Here is a 20,177-nt window from a genome sequence, read left to right as displayed (position 1 = left end):
CACTTTCGCTGTGCCTCTTTTCACATGCTCAAGTGTTGTGGCCATGTCACTTACAGGCGAGGCAAAAAATTCAAAATGAAACACCATAAAATTGTCCTCGAGTGAAAAATAAAAGCGTTGAAGTACGCAGTTTTCCCCGGTATTTTCCTCGCATATTTATTTAAGTACGAGTTGTGGTGCTCTGGGCTAAAATGATAAAAGCATTTATTTCTTACATTCAAGATTCTCGATTGTTTAAACTGAGGGTGAACACTAAAGATTTGGGGGTTGTCCAGAATTCTATAAAGAAACTCTGCATAAAATATTTAAAAATTTTACGACGCATGTATTTTTTTTATAAACTATATAGTTCCATTTTGTTTTGAAAAAAGAGAATTCTATGCGAAAATTACCCTAAAAAAGTCTCCATACTTAGTCTATAAAGTTTTGAAAAGTATGAAAATTTATGAAAACGACTTGAAATGAAAACGATTTTTAGATAAATATATAAAATATACATGTATAAACTTTTTCGTACATAAAAGTTATTTATGAATCCCCATATTAAAATCAATTGGTTCTATTTTTTGAGTTTTTGCTAAGTTGTGTTCCAAAGATAATTTACATTTTTAACAGATTATTTTTCAAGGCATTAAACTATTGAATTAGATTAATAGACTTACAAAGTTTTAAAGTATTCCACTTGAATTTGCTTCTACTATTATCCTTTTAACATAAAATAGCTAAAATTTCTTTGTTTTTTTAAGATTTTCATACTTTTGTTTTCCTTATAATATTCCATTTTTCGAAAGGGGTTTGAGATATTATTGTCATTGCAGTTACCTAAGTAGCCTCAATTTGTGCATACTTGAAATGCTTAACAAGTTGTCCACTTAACCTGGAACACCTTCTGCATCACGACCAAGCGACTATTGTGTGCGGGCAAAGTAGTTGAAAGTACACACACTGAAGTCTATTGTATGGGACCCATAGACTGTTAACACACAAGGTGCACTTGGGAGACATTTGTGTAACTTGTATACTACAACAAGCATACTGGCTGACTGTTTTGGCTGTGGCTCTGGATCTGGCTCCTTGTGGTTACTGTCTGTGTGGTTATATGCAAATTGCCGCCTATCGTTACAAGATAAATTTTCAAGTGCCAAGACCATGAACGGAACATCATTGTACAAGAGAAATTGGCCGCCCATCAACATCCATGAGCATGGAAACTAGAACTAGCCAGCTGAATAGATATAGCTCTATTGTGTCTACCAAAAATTTCTACAAAATTCTCAAACCAATCTGCGACAATGTTGCGGATACTAACTTTTTAAATTCTCTCCTACAGCATGTGTGCAAGGTTTGTTTTTTTGGGTTTGGGAGGCGTGGTGCGTTTTGTGTGCATTTGCCCTTGTCTTTACACTCTACAAAATAGAAAGTGAATAGAAAAATTACTAGAGCTTTGCAAATGAGATATCGAACTCATAAGAGTTGAAATGACAATTTTAATACTTTGCGGCAGCAAAAACAGAATGCATTATCAATGTTTTAAGTTTCTGGTAGATATTTTAAGAATTTATCATCGGGATTCTTTTGAAAAATAGGTTCAGAAACTAGTTTATATGGTATTAATACAGATTTAAATATATTTTTCTAAGCATAAGTTCAAACATCTAAAAATTTATATTAAAAACGTCCAAAAAGAAGTTTTACAAAATATTTATAAAACAGTTAATAAGCAGTGTTATATTTTATATCATAACATTTTTTTTAATGTCGCAATACTTCATAATTGTTAGATTGAGGCAATAATTTATGATTCCGAATTTCATCAAGATATGTATGTAGCTTTCTCTTATAGTTTCCAAAGAATGAAACCCGTAGAAACAATATTTATTTATGTTTACATATACTTTCCAGTTTCGAAATAAAACTTATTAAGAAACTAAAAATTGATAGAATTGATTATCAATGTCATAAAGAGGTTAAAAGATATAATTATAGATAGATTTGTCACTATTTTTGTGGTAAGTCTAAAATGCTTTAAGAATCTAGATATTTTTTGGATTTTTGCCAAGTGCATTTTCAACTTGGCACATGCAAAGTTTGCTTTGGTCCTACATTTGATTTATAGGCCGGCGTTGTTGCCTGCTGCTGGTGGTGTTTGCCACATACTCTTTGTTCTTCGTGCCACATGAAAACACACAGTTTAGTTGCATACCTACATATATCGTTTTTTGGCGATACATATGTGAACGGCGAATAGCACGTTCCGAGCTTTACGAGTTTACGAGCCAAGCCAAGCAGAGGCCAGAGCGAGTGGAGGATATTGGTTTTTGTTCAACAACCTTTTACGAACCGTACACAGATCCAAACGAGAAAAGTAATTAAAAAGTCCAGAAAAAGTAGCGAGATATTGATTACCCAAATATTGTTGACTACAAGATGTTGTACCACTGCCACGACTTTTTGCAAATTGAAAACGAAGCACTTTAAAATTTGCATTGACAACTTGTTGATTTTGGCAAATAAATCTTATTTCCGCTGACAAGTGACACTTTGTTAACTAATATTGATTTAGGCTGATCCGCACATTAAATGATAATTTAAACAAGATAATGAGTCTTAGTTGGCGTTAACCATTGATGACCATCATATAGGTAGCGGCTGTAACTTCACAATGCGTCTTTGTTTGCAAAATGATTTAAACATTGCCATTGATGCGTCTGAAACAGCCTCAGGCTACGGTAATGGCGAAGGCGGAGGGCGGAAGTAATATCATTTGGCCATAAAATATGAAGAGATGGGAACAAAGGTAACAGCACAGAGCCACAATACTCACACAGCCACAGTCATAGTTAGCCTGATGCCAAGTCAGTCAGTCGGCCTACCGGCCAAAATACAAAATAAAAGTGAAAGTGACAAAGCAGAGCAGATGAAAGAGGAAGAAGAAGCTGGCGAGTGACAATGACAATGCCATTGCTTTCTGTATACTTAAAGCATTAAAAACATTACACGAAAAAACCGAAACGACACAAAAATAAAGCACAGACTCGATACAAAGATATACATTTAACACAATACATTCCATTCGCCAAGCATCGACTATTTGTTACTCTGTATTTAATGTTGCCAAAACAAATTATTAATATTTATTCAAAGTTTTTTTTTTCTAGCCAAGCAAGTAAAAACACTCGGTGTTATTCTCATGCATTTTTATTTAAAGCATTTTGCATAGTCTCGGTGTATCTTTTTTTCTCAATCAATAAATATGCAGCGACGACTCAGAATTCTTTCTTCCTGTCTCCACATTCGTTCCCTCGATAATCCCACTCCCACTTGCATTTTATTTGTTGTCTGTGTAGTTATGACTGCTAATAAGGACATAAATACGATAAGTAAGAGATTTTAGAATTCATTAATAATTCTACATGCTTTATAATTCGTCGAGAATTCTTGAAAACTCTTGATTCCTCATCCACTTTTCCATAATATTCAATTGCTTTATAAGAGTCATTGCATTTGATTATTTTTCCTTTTCCCCCTTCTCAGAATCTGTACGCAGTTTCCGAACTCTTTGAAAACGTCGACTACCAGATGTTCTAACAATTCGAATGTTAAACTGTAGATTCAAAAATGAATATTATGCGAAAATTCGTCGTCCTCGAACGCCAATCACACAGAATTCATCAATTTTTTAGCCGTGTCATATTGCGCTAGATAAAAGTAAAAACAAAAACTTTTAGGGAACATCCAAAAATATTAATGACATCTGTTAGTAATATTAAAAAATAGATAGAAGTAACATTTGTAACATATTTGAGCTAACCCAAAATCATTGCAAAAAGCAAATGTATAATCCAAATATACTTGAAATAGTCAAAGGCTTCTTCAGATGACTTCATATCTTGCCGTCCAGGTTTTAGCAATAGTTTTATTTTTCCCTTTGATAAACCTCCCCTAATATCCTTATGCCACTGTGGAAAATTATTGGAATGTTTACACAAATTGCTAATCAATTAGCAACACTTGTGTTCACTGTAGAAATTTACCCACAATTAAGCGGGATTTTTGATCCAATAAACGGTTTCTACTTTACGTTTACATCGCAGTCCATTGGACAGGTTAAACTGGTAGCTATACAGATCCCCTCCTCACCTGAATACCTGAGGGCGTAGGTAAGAATTACACAAGGCCAATTAATAAAATAATAATGATAATCCTTGTAACTATCATTTTGTACAATTCTCAGCGAGCCGTTGGAAGGTGTACGACCTATTTTTGGTAAGCTCTTTTGTCTATTTTACTATACTTTTTAATAGGAAAACTTTTGTATATTCAATTTCACGTTTCTGAAATCAGAATGTTTTGACAGAAAGAATTAAATTGGCCTTCATTTTAATTCACCATTTAAAATTGGAAGTTTTGACTTTTTTGACTTTAGTTTTTGTATAATCCAAATAAAAAAACAATTATTTGGTTGACTGTTTAAGCACTTTATTTAAGAGAACTGTTTTTTACCTTTGTGATTGTGTTTTAGAAAAAAGTGAATTAATTTTTCGTTGTTTGTTTAGGGAGGTCTTCATTAAATATGAGACATCAGCTTAGTCGGGTCTTTTGTTAAGGGTCTTGGACTAGACTTTGAATTAGCTTGAATTGTGCTGTGAAGAAGCAGTGTGTGAAGGTGTATAGAGAATAAGAGTGCGATGTGTGTGTATTTTACTACATTTTTTATTTATTATTTGTGTGTTTTAAGGTTTGACTTCCTTTAGATTTCCCATTCAATTCTTCCTCAGCTTTTCTTCAATGTTCATTTGTTTCACAAATGTCACGACAGAAAATGCCAACTTGGCCACCTTTAGGCAAAACGGAAAAGAATCAAATCTCTCACAGTTCTTTTTGAAAGTCTTTGCACACTAACCTTAATATTGGTTTGCATACAAATGGAGAATATGGAACCAGCACTAAAGGCAATCGGTTGCTGCGCTTTATGAAGGAATTGAATGAGAGCCGATCTATAGCGACGACTCGATCCATTCCAGTTGGAATGAAATATGGCCAATGCCAGTCTATCGCAGTCGTCCATAATAAGGTCGCAAGTGTAACAAAATGGAAATGTTTGACACATCACGCCAAATATATATGCAATGCAGGCCAATCCGGTCCAGAAGTCAGAGAAGAAAAACAGATTAACCAAAGTACAACCCAAAATAGCGCCAATCAATATAAATTGTATAAAAGTTGTTCTTGAAATTAAAGGGCGCATTAATTCGACATATCTGGGAGGAGAAAACATACAAAATTTAGTGGCTAGTCATTATATTTAGAGTCCCTTCAATACATACTCCAAAATAACTTTATGATGCGCTAAGCAAATTTTTAGTTCTTCATAACTCTTTTCCTCTGTCTCTTCGGGATCTAAACGTAATTTACAAACTCTCTCTCGAAGCACACCAAGATGAGCTCTCAGCATAAGACAATAAATGACCATAAAGACGTCCACCAATTGATTTTGCATCACTCCAAAGAAAAGAAGGAAGTATTCCCAAGAAGAGGCTATCCACAAATTAGTGGTGCTCGATTTCCAATCAATGACTGGGTTATAGATGCGCAACGGTGCCATCCCATTTAAGGTGGCACTTGCAAATGTCGATGTACTGTAGTTGGAGTAAATTGTCTGGAATATTACATAGATTACATTGCTGCGTATAACCCAAAAGTGTATCCTACGACGATCTGCTCCATCCACAAGGTACTCATCCAAACGATTCAATAGCTTCTTAACTTCATGATACTTTGATATACTTAAACAAAAAAGTGTCACTCGCGTTGTACATCCAACATCATTGATGCAAGCCTGCAACGAGGTGAGAAGTTCGCCTGGGGTATAGCTTGCAATATCTTGAATATAACTTGTGATTAAACCGAAAGGAAAATATACAATCGACCACATGAAGACAAATATTCTATAAACCGTATAGAGTTTTTGGCCATTCGCAGGTGGCAGCCAGCCAACAAAAGTCATTCCATATTCGAAATAAGTAAAAGCATCTGAGGATACCCTCATTTCCTTTGGTCCAGGCTTTCTTAATAACTGAAATAGCATTTTTTAACTTCTCTTCTTCGTTATTTAGCTTTTTTTGTTGTAGTTCCTTCACTGTCCTTTCGTAACTGTGGTCAATTATTCTGGTTTACCCATATTTATATGTACTCCACAATTTTCATAGTCTGAGTCGCAATCAATCGGTGACATTTGTTTTTGCCTTTTTGTAAGGGATTTTTCCCACAATTTCGCAGAATAAATAATATTTCTTCATACGTTTGTTTTAAGTATATGTTTTGAATTCGCACAAGTTTCAATTGTGTTCGGAACCTTACGCATGTGTGTAATCAATTACAGAACTACAAGTAAAGGATTTTTCTCACAATTATTGTGAATCCATAACCCAATCTTTAACCATTGGAATTTTTTAGTTGTTGGCTTATTATTTTAACTATAGGTTTTTTCTTCAGCGTTACAGGTCGAATCATATATAGCACGGCCACGACTTCTGTATCTATACGTGGTTATTTTTCCCCCTATAATTATTTTTCGCGAATTAAAACTTTTCATTTTATTTCAAACTTGGTTGTCTTGTCCCGGATTGAGTTTTCATTAGGTTGCTGCCGTCTATGACTCATGAATTTTGGCTTTCTAAGCTCATCTTTCTCTCACATCAGACCTATCTTAAGTTGTTCTACTTGAATACAAATTTTATTCTATACTAAATTAAACAACTTATTTTCACTTCCTATAACCATTACAAATGCAATGTAGAGACTTTTGATCGTACCTCTTCCCACTTGCTCACCTATTTGCCAAAAGATAGTTCTTAAAAATGTGTTAATACTATTCACGATTTCGGCGTACTCATGCGCCTTAAATTAACAACATTAAAAGATGGTCAAAAGCAATTTGTTGATCCATACACAATGTTGCTGGTGCAACATATTGCCGGTGCAACATATTGCTGGTGAGCGATGTTGCCAGCCTATTTCTGAGGTTTATTTGCTTATTTTAATCAACATTTTGTGACAAAATAGAAAGTGGATGTTATTATTAAGTAGAAGGTAAAAAAAATGGTTTAGTTTTATTTTAATCAGTTATTTATTGGAAGCAATAAAAAGTAAAAAGAAATGTTTGTTATTTAGTTCCGGTTGCATGTTACACACTTTACGTTGATTTCGGTATACTTGATTGCCGTATTTGTAGAGGGTAGAAAAATAAAAATAAAGGAAAACACTTAAAAATTGTTAACCACAGACTGAACAGGGCTAGTGACTTTGGAGATACTTGAAATCCCAGCGAGAAGTAAGATGCCAAGATAAAAGCCTTGGCAAAAGTTTTCGATAATTTAGGAGGGAGCTAACACTTTAGACAACTGGTGGAGAGAGAGAGGGCGATAGAGGAGTGGGGGACACCTAACTAAAACTAAACAGTTGTAAACTTTTTACTTTCCACTCCACCCCTCGAGCTCAGCACCTTCAGCTTGTTAGCTCACCCCCACACAGACACACACACACGCACATAATTGTGGTATTGTCGTGGTATCCAGGCACTTTTTACCAGCTGACTTTAAAGTACACCAAAGTGGGTCTGACTGGTGGGTGAGTGATGACGGCGGTGGCTGGGGCGGTGGAATGAGTTCAAAAGAAACTCGGAATTCGCAGCATTCAAACGAGTCAACTTAATTAAAATGGACATTTCTGGTCAGGTTTTTTTCTTCGTTTCCCTGTGTTTCCTTTAACTTAATCCTCTTTCTTTTTGGTCTTTGCTTGGAAGCTTAAGTGCTGGAAACCGTTAATTTCCCTACCGAGTAGGTCATAGAAAATTGCTTAGAAAAAACTAAGTCCATCCTGGGATGGTTGTGAGGTGGGTGAGGCTGAACGAAAAATTGCACATTAAAGTTATGGCTATAATGCCATGAAATTACTTTTTAATTAGTTTGAACCGAGTTAAAGTACTCTCAATTTCATTTTCTGACCCTTTAAATTATCTCCTTCATTTTGGTTATTTAGGCTAACTAAATTAAGTGGAAGGAAATAATTAATGGCTCAATTTTTGTTGGGTAAATTTAATCTTAATCGAATCGAAAGGCCGGACCTTCAAATAGCTTTAGTTTTTTGCAAATGGGCGAATGAAATAAAAAATGCTTTGTTGTGTTTTTTTTTTTTTGTAATTTTGTCACCGTTGTTTTTTTTTAATGTGCATATAGTACTTAAAACTAGAATATTTTATATATTTATATATATATATAGATTATAATTAATATGTATGCCATATTAATTTCTTCTTCTCCTAACGCTCTTCAAGTGCCAAATGAAGTTCCCAATGGCAAGGAACGAAACATTTGTCACTTCTTTTAGCTATTTAGATATTTCAAGGCTTTCTTTTCCAACATTGTGGGATTTTAGGATTTAGGGGATATATGTATGTGAGAGAGATTTGGAATAGAATGGGACGTTTGAGAAACGGACAGAAAGGAAAGCGTGAAAAATTGAAAATTATTTATATATATACAAAAGTTGTGGGCCAATCGTTTTCGAGTTGGGACCCATTTTTTGGGCAGAGAGTAAAGTTGAGTAGATTAGAGTGTCAGAAGAGTCAACACTTGTGTGTGGTAAAAGATCGTCACGTTGGGGGTAAGTCGTCCAGTCCGAGGACGGATCCAATAATGAATTCATTCAGTTGTTGTTCTTGTTGTTGATGTGTGTTTGTTTGTTTTTGTTTGTTGTGTGATGTAATTTATGAGAGACAGGACTAGTCAGCAGCTTAAGCCGATTTTGAAGTTGGTGTTGAAACTAGTGTGGATGCTGGTGGTGCTGATGCTGAGATGTTGTTAATGTTGATGGTGTTGATGATGTTTCTGCTGATGATGGTGATGAGGAAGCGCCTTAGTATGGGCCAGACTTGCCAGGTGGGCCGTAGTTGCTGGATGGAGCCGAGATAGAACCGCTATCACCACCGCCAGTTGAATAGCCACCATCACCACCACCACCAGTCGAGTAGCCGTTGCCAGTGTTGGTCTGGGTGAATCCACTGTTGCCTCCTCCAATGCCTCCAGCTTCCTTTTGGGTCTTGTATTTGATGAAGTAAACCTCTGGTTTCGAAGGCTGAGTAGGAGCTGGTGTTGGAATGACAATATCTTGCTGATCCTCGGGCTTCTTGACCAACACATAGACCAGGGTCTTTTCCTCGTTCTGGGGCTGCAGAGGGATAACTGGAGCCTGGTACGAGGGTGGCGATGGAGCCTTAATGAAGATGATCTTGTAATGCTTCTGAGACTGACCAACTGGCAAGTTGGGACGCTGACGGATTTCCTCTTGCTCTGGTGGTGGGACATGCACATAGATGTGCTTTTGCACTAGAGTGGTGCCACCACCACCGCCGCCTCCGAAACCACCTCCGATGCTGCCTGTAAGAAAGATTCATTTTGCATTTTAGCCTACAGTCTAGAGATTGAATGAGCTTATGTTGAACGCACCACCGCCTCCGAATCCACCACTGGATCCACCGCCGAAACCGCCTCCGAATCCACCACCGCCGCCACCTCCAGTGGCGAAGCTGGATGAGCTGCTTGAGGTGCTAAAGCCACCGCCAAATCCACCGCTTCCGCCACCACCACCGCCGCCGCCGCCGCCGTGTCCACCTCCGAAGCCGCCACCAATTCCACTGGAGCCACCTCCGAAGCCGCCGCCACCACCTGGGCGATTATAATTGTAGCCGGCCTCAGGACGAGCGGCAGCTAGGGCCAGACAGGACATTAAGATGAAGGCTTTCATGGCTGCTTGGTCACGGGTTTTTGAGGACGCGTTGATCAAATAAACGGAATTTTCGGGAATCGATCTGGGAAACACTTGCACACTTTTGCACTATCACAGTAATCCTAGGTCTGTGTGTGGGTACGAAACAAAACAAATTTTGGTTATATATTAGGGACTCAGATTTGGATTCCACAGTTCAAGCTGCCTCACGTTTTATATATATATCCTTTAGGATTGCTTTGCTCTCACTGTTGTTTATTAGACCAAATCAAATGCTTCACTGACGAACCAATGCAGCGGCATCATCAATTTATACAGAAATTCAGCTAAAGCCAAAAACACACACATACCCACACACACACACACTCAAAAAGCCTAGACGGCAACAGAGCATCTGGGAGAGTATATTTTTTTCTTTGGTTTTGTTTTTGCACCAAAGACGACGACGACGACGACGACGACGATGATGATGAAGATGATGATGCACATGCGTGGCCCAGGCCAAGTCAGGCTAGGCTGAAGTAGCTAGCGAGCAGGCCAATAATGAGCAGCCTCTATAGGTAAATGTATCTGTGAGTATGTTCATCTCTCAGCTATGAGATTGGTAACTCTTGTTTGTGTGTGTGTGTAGGACGGCAAGTGAAACCAAAATTACCGCACAATCAACTTATTACCGCACTGTACCAACAGCCAAGAGCCAGCGACGACGACACTGATGATGATGATGTCGATTTCCCGTTGAGAGCCGCTGCGTCATCTCTACCAATGGCCACTCTCACTCTCAGTCGGAGTCAGTCTCAGTGGCAGAGTCTGAGTCGTGCACTTTCGCTCTCGCTGCTGGGCTTTTTGGGCCTGGCTTGAACGAGGAATCGTATCTCACACTTGAATGTCAGCTGGCCAGGCGAGCAGACTTTCCTCGACTCCTCGACAAGAAATAAAAATGGAACTCTCATGGAAATGGTAAATGCAACTGCAGTTGAAAATTTCCTCACGATCCCAGCAGACTGAAAAACCCCACCATACGAAAGTGAAAATCAAAAGGAGACAATGGCAATTTGAATAATTTGAATTTGTGCAAGTTCAGTTTTGTGGATTTATAGGTTGTTTTTTCTTCTTCTTCTTCTGTTGTTGATTGTATGTATTATTAAGTGTTATTATTGTATGCGAAGCAGGGGATTTCTTTCTCAAAAAGCAGAAAGCAAGAAAAAAAAAATAAAGAAAAGAAACAACAACCAACTGTGAGTGAGTGAGTGAGTAAGTGTAAGACTGACCGAATGAATGAACGACTGAATGAATGTGAGTGACTGTAAGTGTGCCACTGTGTGAATAGCAACAACAACAAAAAAAGACAAGGAGGAATGTAATTTGCCACCCAGACCATTCAGACGAGAATTTCATAGTCTTTAATTATGATAATCCCTCAATATAATTAAGATTGAAATCATTTAATTTAACTTAAATTGATATTTTATCACCTACAGAGCCAGGTTGGCGGAAAATGTGAAGAAAACAAAATCATAAAAAATAAAAATGTCCATAAAAACTTTTTTAAATTGTCGTCTATTTCGATAAAATGAGATTTTTGCTTGTTGTTGTGATTACTGATTGTTGCTTATTTAGTGTTTGCTGGTGTTGCCGTTATTGTTGTTGGTAATCAACAATATTATCGATGATACTTTATGGAAAAGGTATATTCATTTTGGTATACAATTGAAACATCAACATTTTCATTTCATACAAGGAACAAGGGAAAGAAACTTTTTATGGCTTCTAATAAAATATTTAGTCAAACGTATTAAATAATGTTTGGTTTGACAATGTCTTCATTTGTTTCTACTTTTTTTTTTTTTTAAATATGTGAAATCTAATTGCAGAATCATGTGAATCAAATAAATCTATAGGCTTCAACCAATATTTTGTTTTTCTTCCATTAGAAATAAGCATGTCTGAATTATAAAATTAAATTATATTAAATTTTTCATAGTTTATTTTTAAAGTTTGATTATTATTATTATATTTTGTGATACAAGCAGTTGATTATCTATCTAAGCAGATCGATCGAGTTTTTTCTTTTTCAACAGAATAGATCTTATATTGGCTTAAAAGAGACGACAGAAAGAATTATTATCTAAATTACATATAGACAATTCTGTATTCTTTACATTTTTTTTTGGATTGGTTGAGGCTTTTCTATTTTTCAGTAAGTATATTAAAAAATATACTAATGCAGAAAGATTCTCCTTTAATGAATAACTTTTTTTCATCAATCTCCCACATTCTGAAAGCGTAAAAAGATTCTTCAATCTTTTTAAGGTCACAAAAATTTTAAAAAATAATCTAAATTGAAGCTTTTGTTGTTAAAAAAATTTGAATATATACTCAACTCGCAAAATTTACATATCTCTCGAATATCTCTCAAAAAAGATTTCTACTATCCCAACAAACTTTTCACATCGATAAGCCAATTTGGTTTTCAACATTAACACAAATTTAAATGGCTCTAACTTTCAAGTAATTGCAAATGTTGTCAAGCAGAAAAAAAGTTTGATAAGTGTATAAAATCGTCGACACAGTTAAAACTTATGCAGGTCTTTGTGATTTTTCATATTTCCCTTTTTTCATTCCGCTAGTCACTTGGTTAATTGCGTTAAGTTTAATGAAGTGTTTCAACACCCATCGCATCGAATGTCCAATAAAGTGCAGAAAGACAAAAACGATTGAACAAAAGCAAAAAAATAAAATGAACATTAACCAAGATACTGGTATTTTTTTTTATTCAATTATATGTCAATCCTCAGGTCAAATGTTTCATTGTGTTTCGAGGCGAGTAATTTCATTTAACTAAATGAAATTGGAAAACGCTTTTTGCCTTTCACACACAAAAGAAAAACCAACCAAAAATTGACCACTCAATCGCCTGAATAAACGACAACTGAGGCAATTTGGCTTGAAATCCTATTGCAAACACTTTTTGTTGTTGTTGAGTTGCCAGTTTGTAGTTTGCTTGTCAAGTGCTCAAAATTTACAACCAATTATAATCCAACCAATTAAATTTTGTCTATGAATCATGCGGATTATCGCGAATGAGCCGAGAAATGGCAAGCCACAATTGCGGATTGAATGGAAGGCGTTGTTAATTATCACTAAACTGTTTAGTAAATCAATCAAAAATGCCAGAAAAATCAGTTGACCGATTTATGGGGGGGAAGAGTGCTTAATGGATAAAGAGTGAGTGAGTGAGTGAGAGAAAGATTTTAAATCGTTAAATGCAACTGCTGACAATGTTACCAACTACTACTACAGCTGCTGCTGCTCCTGATGCCGCTGCTGGCATTGGAAACAACATTTCCTGTCTCTTTCCGATTCCGATTTCAATTCGATTTCACCTTGAAATGAAATTGCGTAAGCATGAGGTTCAGGTCCAGGTCCAGGTCCAGGTCTCAGGCCGTATGCAAAAATGTTGGCTAACGAACGCCAAATGTTATTCGTTTGTTTTTTTTGTTTTTGTTTTGTTTTCTACCTGGATTTTCCTTTATTGATAAACTTGTCGTTGCAATAAATTTCGCAGTGGGAAACGGCAATGGCAATGGCAACAGCAAGCGAACACCCGCAACTTGGATACCAGATGCAATCGCCAAGGAGCAGCAATCAGTTGATGTTAAATGCAACTCCATCGCCCCCAAACGGCCACCAAAACTGCGGCAGCGATAGAGATTGATGGGAATGCGAATGTGATTCGGTTTGAGGTGCAATCGCATTTGCATTTTGTATTATTTTCAATGCTAAAGTTGCCTAATTTTCATTTTTATTTTGCTGTTGCTTTTTTTCCAACCACTTAAGCGATTTTTCTTTAACTTCCGAATGACGTCGGAAAAAGCGCCAAAGGTGATTGCCAAAATAATAAAAAGAAAAGAAACCGCAACACGGCCCCAAAAAAAGCCCGCAACAGCATTAAATCTCACGCTCAACAATGTGGCAAGTGAGAGACAGAGAGAGAGAGAGAGAGAGAGAGAGAGAGAGATAGAGAGAGAGAGAAGAAAAAGACAACCACAGGCGCTAAACGGCAAAGAAATTCATGAGGCACAAGAGTCAATGGCAGACAATTGGAATAAAGGCCAAGTAATTCAACCATTACCATTTACAGAGAGTACAGGATTTTGATTTTAAATAAATGTTTTTGTTAATCTGCCTAATACACTTTAAAAATGAAGTTTCCATTTATACAAACTTTAGTATAAATGATTAAAAATAAATTATTCAATGCTTCATTTAATGCTTTCAGAATGACTTAATGGGTTTTAGTTGTAAGGTGATATTTCTTCAAATGAATGAATTTTAATTCTATCATTTTCAGACTGAAAGTCAGCAGTTTTAAAAAAGAAAGATTTTCATTTCTTATCAAATTTTTAAATCCTTTTATACTTGTTAAAATGTTTTGTAGATTTTCGATTTTAGGATGGCGATTAAATTTGAAAGGTAAATCAAGACATGGAATTTGAAATTGATCTATAGATTGATTGAATTGTGTCTTCAAGATGGGGTTAAAGGCATATAATATAGGACTTCTTCTTATTAACTAACGATTTCCCTAATCAGGTTTACTAATGTTTGACTTGGATTTTCCTTGATGGTCGATTTTGACATGTAGAATTGTTAAAAACATCTTTTGTCTTTATAGCATTGTAGTATAGTATAAAGTTTATACTTTTCATTTCTTGAGAATATCCTTTCCAAAGAAGTTAAGTAGTTAATTAAAGAGACAATTTTGAACAATTAAAAAGTCTTTCCATATTAATCCAATTTTAATGAACATACTCTTGTTCGTAGCGAAATAAAAAATATTATATAATTCATATTAAGAACTGCTATAAAACAGAAACTTAAAGAAGTCAACCAAAGAGAAAATTGTTGATTCAATTTTAAATTTTTCTGTGATGCTTTCTAAATTGTATTTTCTAAATAGTTATTTTATACCTTCCATGGAAGTTTTTATTAACTGATTAAAGTGAACTAAAGAGGGCTGCAAAATAATCTAAATGCACATGAATCTACACAGTTTTTATAGGGATATAGCCAGACATAGAAGTGGACATAGACATAGAAGTAAAGCAGCTCGAGCCCTTCATTCAATATAATAAACGAAAGAGCTTATACAGAATCGAAAACCTGAGTCGGCGTCTTACAAAGATGCTTAAAAACTGTTTTCATGTAAGAAATTCCCTGTCTTCTATACAAATAAAACGTTATTGACATCACCAGATATGTTGTCTTTCGACCAACGAGAGATTTGCATGTAGATTAAACCGATAAAAGCAATGAGAAAGCCCCTTAAAAAACCTTTTGAACATTTAGGGTACTGTTTAACTTATCTAATGAGTAATCTCAATGCAAAACAAGATGAAATTCGATTTGAAAATCAGAAACTGTTTTTTTGTACTATCCTGCACTTAAATCTTATAGCTGTTTGTAACGTTTGTCTTTAAATTTTTAAGCATAGAGTGGGTGAACTTTAAAGTCGGTTGCATAAAAGACAAAAACTTTATTTGAGTTTGTTTTTTTCTTGTCTGCCTTTGGCTGACTTTACAGACTTGACACTGAAAGATAGCGATAGCATTTGCTCACGCAATGAGCATCGCAACGGGAGCATGTTCATCCCTCGACTATGGGATTTTGGTGGCTAGGAAGTTGCCGCCGACAGCAGCGGCAGCAGCAGCAGCAACAGCAACAACAACGACGATGACATTTGTTGCTTCCTGCATCTTTTGTCGCTTGTTATTGTATTGGAGCTCCATCTCCAGTCAGCCTGCCCAGCGCTACTTCCTGTTTGTTAAGCAAATACACAGCGAAACGGGGAAAGAGATGAAAGATGAGGCAAAAAGATGGAAACGATAGAGTCTCTCGATGTGCATAGTTTTTGTTTTTTTGCCATTACTTGATTGTTGAATACGATGTTCATTTCGTTGAATATTTCATAGTTGGCATCGCCGAGCGATTGTAAAGTTTTGACTCTTGTTTGACTACTTGACTGCTTAACATTTGACATTTTTGGGTGCCATCTGTCCATACATATATCGTTAGATTTGGCCAAGATTGGTAGGCTTATTATTTATTTTATGTTCGCTTCAATTGAATATGTTGGCAACATCTAGTGGCTGCTGTTAAATTTGAACTCTTTGTAAATGCTAATTAGTGTCAACGACTTTTAGTTTTTGTTTCTTAGGCCGTTTTGTAGTAGTTGAGTTTTGTTTTTTTTACGTTTGACCGTTTGGCAATTGATGTTGCCTCGGTTCAGCTTCATCAGCATCAAATTGTCTAAGGTCGTTTAAGCTAGGAAAGAAAATGTAAATGACTCTCTGCGAGTGTGTGTGTGTGACGTCAAATGTTTTTGTTGGAGGCCTTTTTCATGCAATCAATTTAATGCCTAACTAAAGCAGAATTTAAAAGTTTTTTGCGCTTACTAAAACTTAATTGAAATGCGTGTCATTAACCTTCGCCAGCTGTGTGAGTGATTAAACAAGTTGCAATTAAGTCTCAACTAAAAGTTTTACCCTCACCACCACCCCTCCTCCCCACCAACACTTGAAAAGTTTCAGTTACTTACAATGGAGATTATCCTTAATTCTCTGTGCTGAGAGAAAACTTGAACGCAAAAACAAAAAAAAAATAGAAGGAAAATTAAGCTTACAAATAAGTTGATAAAAGTATTTCTTAAAATCTATTTAGCATAAACTTTTCAATAGTTTGCTTTGCATTCATCTCAACTGACACTTCTTCGTAGTCACCTCGTTAGCAATTTAATTGCAATATGGTCTAAGAAAATTGTACACTTGACTCATGTGTGAAGGGTGAAAATTGTTGCCCTAAAATTTCCATAACATTTACAGCAGGCGTCAGGGGCAGCAGGGTGTTGCACATTTTTAATATGCATTTGAATTTTAATGGCTGGCATTTTGTTTCCCTAGAATATTATTCAAATTTGCCTGGCAGGGTCTGGTTCGGTTCGGTTCGGTCTTGGTGGCCAGGAAGGTCTGTGTCTGTGTCTGTGTCCGTGTCTGGTGGTAAGCATGACATTTTCTTGCCACGCTTCTCACTTCTCTAATGTGTTAGAGTTACGTATGCGCATCTAACCGGTTGCAGATGGTGAACGATGCTTAAGCCTTGTTGTTGTTGTAGGAGAAGAGGCACATTAATAATGGCCCCGGCTGCAGGTCGGCCACATTTCACACGTGCCAGTTTCGCATTTCACATTTGGCATCTTTCAAGTTGAAAGCAAACACTTTGGTTGGAAAATCTTTCTTTTTTTCTTCTTAGTTTTACTCTTTTTGGCGGAAGAGTTATGCATGTGTGTGTGTGTGTGTGTGTGTGCGTGTGCGTGTGGGTTGAGAGTTCACGAGCTGTCACTTGAAATCGAAATCGACAAGCGTCAACCTGGGCATCAGTTTTCGTCGACACAGTAACCAAACAAGGCATCAACCTACATATGTATATGTGTATGTATGTACATGTGTATGCAGTTGGAAAAACAAGTTTCCTTTTGACAGCTCAGCGGTGGAAAATGGGTGTCCACCCCCCCTTCTGATACGCCCCAACCCATCAACTTCAACTTCAATTAGGCACCTTGCGGAAAGCTGTCACAACATTACCAAAAGAAGTCCAAACATAAAGTATTCTTCAAATTGATGCAAATCATTAAAAAACCAACTGAAGATGTGTGCATATGTGTGTGTGTGTGTGTGTGTGTGTGGGAAAAATACACGAAGTAGATACTTCCCATCTTGAGGTTGGTTTTGCTGCAGCAATTTAAAATAAATCGTAAAAGTTTATTTAATGAACTCATAAAACTCAAATGGGGCAACAAGTTGTGACTTTCCATTCCACACACACACACCAATACAAAAGAAGAATCAAGGACGATTCATCTACATATTTAATATTAGAATACAAAATCACAGAGCTTTAAAATGCCGTCACATGCCATTTGAATCTGAATGAATGGAATGCCTAGAAGAAGTGTGAGCTTGTCATTTTGCCACTGGGCTGAAGAAGATTTGCATTTGTTGAAAATTATATTGCAATAAATTATATTGTGTTGCCACGCCTTGCAAGTTGCAAGTGATTCACTCTTACACACATACAGATATTGCAGTTGCCGTGGGGAATACAAAAATAGTTGTATATTATGCATACATTGCTCATATATCGTTCACTTTGTGCAAATAAAGTTGAAATTGAAGCTGCACGTACTGCTAAAAAGTGAAATCTTCTTTTTTTTTTGTGAATCGGATTTGGAATTGTGTTTATAATGTGTTTTTTTTTTTTTTTAATATATTGACTGTGGGAAACGGCTCACCGCGGTCACTGAGGCAATTGTTGGCTAAGGTGAAACTAAATGAACCTAACTAGTTACATATAGACAGCAGTAAATCTGGGAATTTACACAAATTTTGCATTTCCTTGCAAAGCACATGCAAGTACATACTTGACTTGGCATCTGCACGTGCCTTCAAGATGAGTGTGTGTGTGTATATGACAGAGAGGGAGGACCAAGGGGTACAGGCTGCTTGTTGCACGTGCGACTGTCAGACAATCATTCAGCATTGATCCAAACAATGGTTGAAGATGGGGAATTTACATATCTGTTGAAATAACCTGTCAAACATCTTCTCATTGATAGGCGAAAACCGCATAGAGTTGTTCCTCTGGATGCAATTTGGTTAAAGCAAATGGTCAATAACTGAAGACTAACCGACAGAGTGGCCATGTCTTATGCAAGTGTCTTGTAGAAATAACCACAATTACTACTACTACTTGTATTGCGACAACTGTGTAACGTTGTTCCTATGCTGGGTCTCCTTTTACTTTTCGCACAATTCGTTTCTCTATCTATGTATGTATCTCTCTGGCATTGTTGCTAGCGGTTAGTTTCCTTGACGTCTTCTTAAGTAAGTGCCCATTTTAATCCCCTCAAGTTGCTGCCTCATCCTCTGGGCTTTTGTCTTGTCTCGTTCATGTGTTTAATTCTCATTGGTCTCCATTTACCCCCGACTTCGTATCTCTCTGTAATCGAGTTAGAAGCACTTAAGGAATATATATCTCAAATTGCGTCTTTGATTTGACTCTGGATTTAGTGAGTAATTGAATTTCTCAATTCTTATGAAATTAAATTTTTTTATTAAATTCAAGTGGATATCTATCTCATTGCTCATTTCGCGGTTCACTAAACTTGTAATTGAAGTTGTCCTAAAATTATACAATCTTTTGCCAAGGGAAATGTAAACAAAAGTATGAAAATGTAAAACAAAAATTCATATTCTGCCTAAATTGGTTTCAATTTTCACACTTTCAATGGAATGGAAACCCCAAAGTTGAGGTCACAAGATTGATTGAGCCTAAACACGAGACAGTAAGCCAGCAGAGAGAGAGAGCGAAAGGGAACTTGAGAGCAAGGCCAAATGGGTGAAAAATACTTTTAAACCAAATTGCCAAAATCAACAAAGCCCCAAGAAATAAAAATAAAAAAATAAAACACCGAAAACTTGTTGAAATCAATTAAGGCCGCCTCAACATCTTCCAGAAAACGAAAAGTGAAAGAATATACAAGAAATGACAGTTAAGGCTGAAATGTTTTTTTGGGTTACATAAACCAGAGTTGCCAGGACAGCATGAAAGAAGACAAAATATTGTGAAAGATGAGCCCTGAGCTCTGAGCTCTGAGAGTGACGGCGATTGAAAGTGCTCTAAAGCGAACTCGATAACCAATACCAAATGCGATTTATGGCTAACTAAAACGCGTGGCAAACGCTTCAAAAAGGATGCCCACAGAAGACCGACAACACCATAAGACCGGCTCATCTCTGCCAACTCCAGCTCTCCCCATTCACCCCTCCATTCAATCCAGCCATGCCGATTACCTAAGCGTAAATTGAGCCAAAGATAAATGACCAAAAGACTGCAATGAGATTGAGATTCCCATCAAGTGAGCAAGCAAGCGGCAGAAAACTTTCGCTTTTGCAGTCCAACGATGCTGTCTGGTTTTATTTTTTCTGTTTATTTTTTTACTTTTTCCGCGGTTAAAACTAATTTAAATGCTTAGTGCAGAATCTGCATCTGGGTAATAAAGTTTGGCTTGGACAGGACAGGGACATTGTGTTGTTTTTTTTTTTTATTCTAGAGCCAATTACTCCAGAATCAGATATAAGTGCAAATTGTTAATTTTATATACTATAATAGGTAATAAGTCAAACGGGTGTATATTTAGAAAATATTTGAATCTGATATAACAAAAACTTATCGTTCACTGCATCTGCTAGTGCATAGTATAAAAATCCACAATCAGTGGCGGACATATGAGAGCAATTTTACTTCTAAAAATGATATTTCTTTTCTTATTC

At 36.4% G+C, this 20,177-nt stretch overlaps 2 protein-coding genes across 2 annotated transcripts in view; both read right to left on the bottom strand.

Annotated features, from left to right (window-relative positions):
* LOC6647941 (RYamide receptor) overlaps positions 1-20,177 on the bottom strand; it is a 46,842-nt gene that overhangs the window by 9,524 nt on the left and 17,141 nt on the right. The window lies entirely within an intron of this gene.
* On the bottom strand, positions 8,370-10,172 carry LOC6647943 (ATP-dependent RNA helicase glh-1). Its single transcript, XM_002070381.3, has 2 exons — positions 9,507-10,172; positions 8,370-9,437 (listed from the first exon to the last, which is right to left on the bottom strand). Exons 1-2 carry the CDS (start codon positions 9,802-9,804, stop codon positions 8,917-8,919), a joined length of 819 nt encoding a protein of 272 aa, XP_002070417.1. The 5' UTR covers positions 9,805-10,172; the 3' UTR covers positions 8,370-8,916.

Source organism: Drosophila willistoni, chromosome 3R (genome assembly GCF_018902025.1).
Source record: "Drosophila willistoni isolate 14030-0811.24 chromosome 3R, UCI_dwil_1.1, whole genome shotgun sequence".
In the NCBI taxonomy this organism is placed as follows: domain Eukaryota; kingdom Metazoa; phylum Arthropoda; class Insecta; order Diptera; family Drosophilidae; genus Drosophila; species Drosophila willistoni.
The sequence above is the reverse complement of the archived record's forward strand: the minus strand, read 5'-3'. Positions and strand labels throughout refer to the sequence as shown.

Bases quoted from the DNA above. Each gene is read 5' to 3' on its own strand.
- LOC6647943 (XM_002070381.3), bottom strand. From the start codon at position 9,804: ATGAAAGCCTTCATCTTAATGTCCTGTCTGGCCCTAGCTGCCGCTCGT. The intron at 9,438-9,506 runs GTGCGTTCAACA...TCTTTCTTACAG, and splicing joins TGGTGGATTCGGAGGCGGTG to GCAGCATCGGAGGTGGTTTC.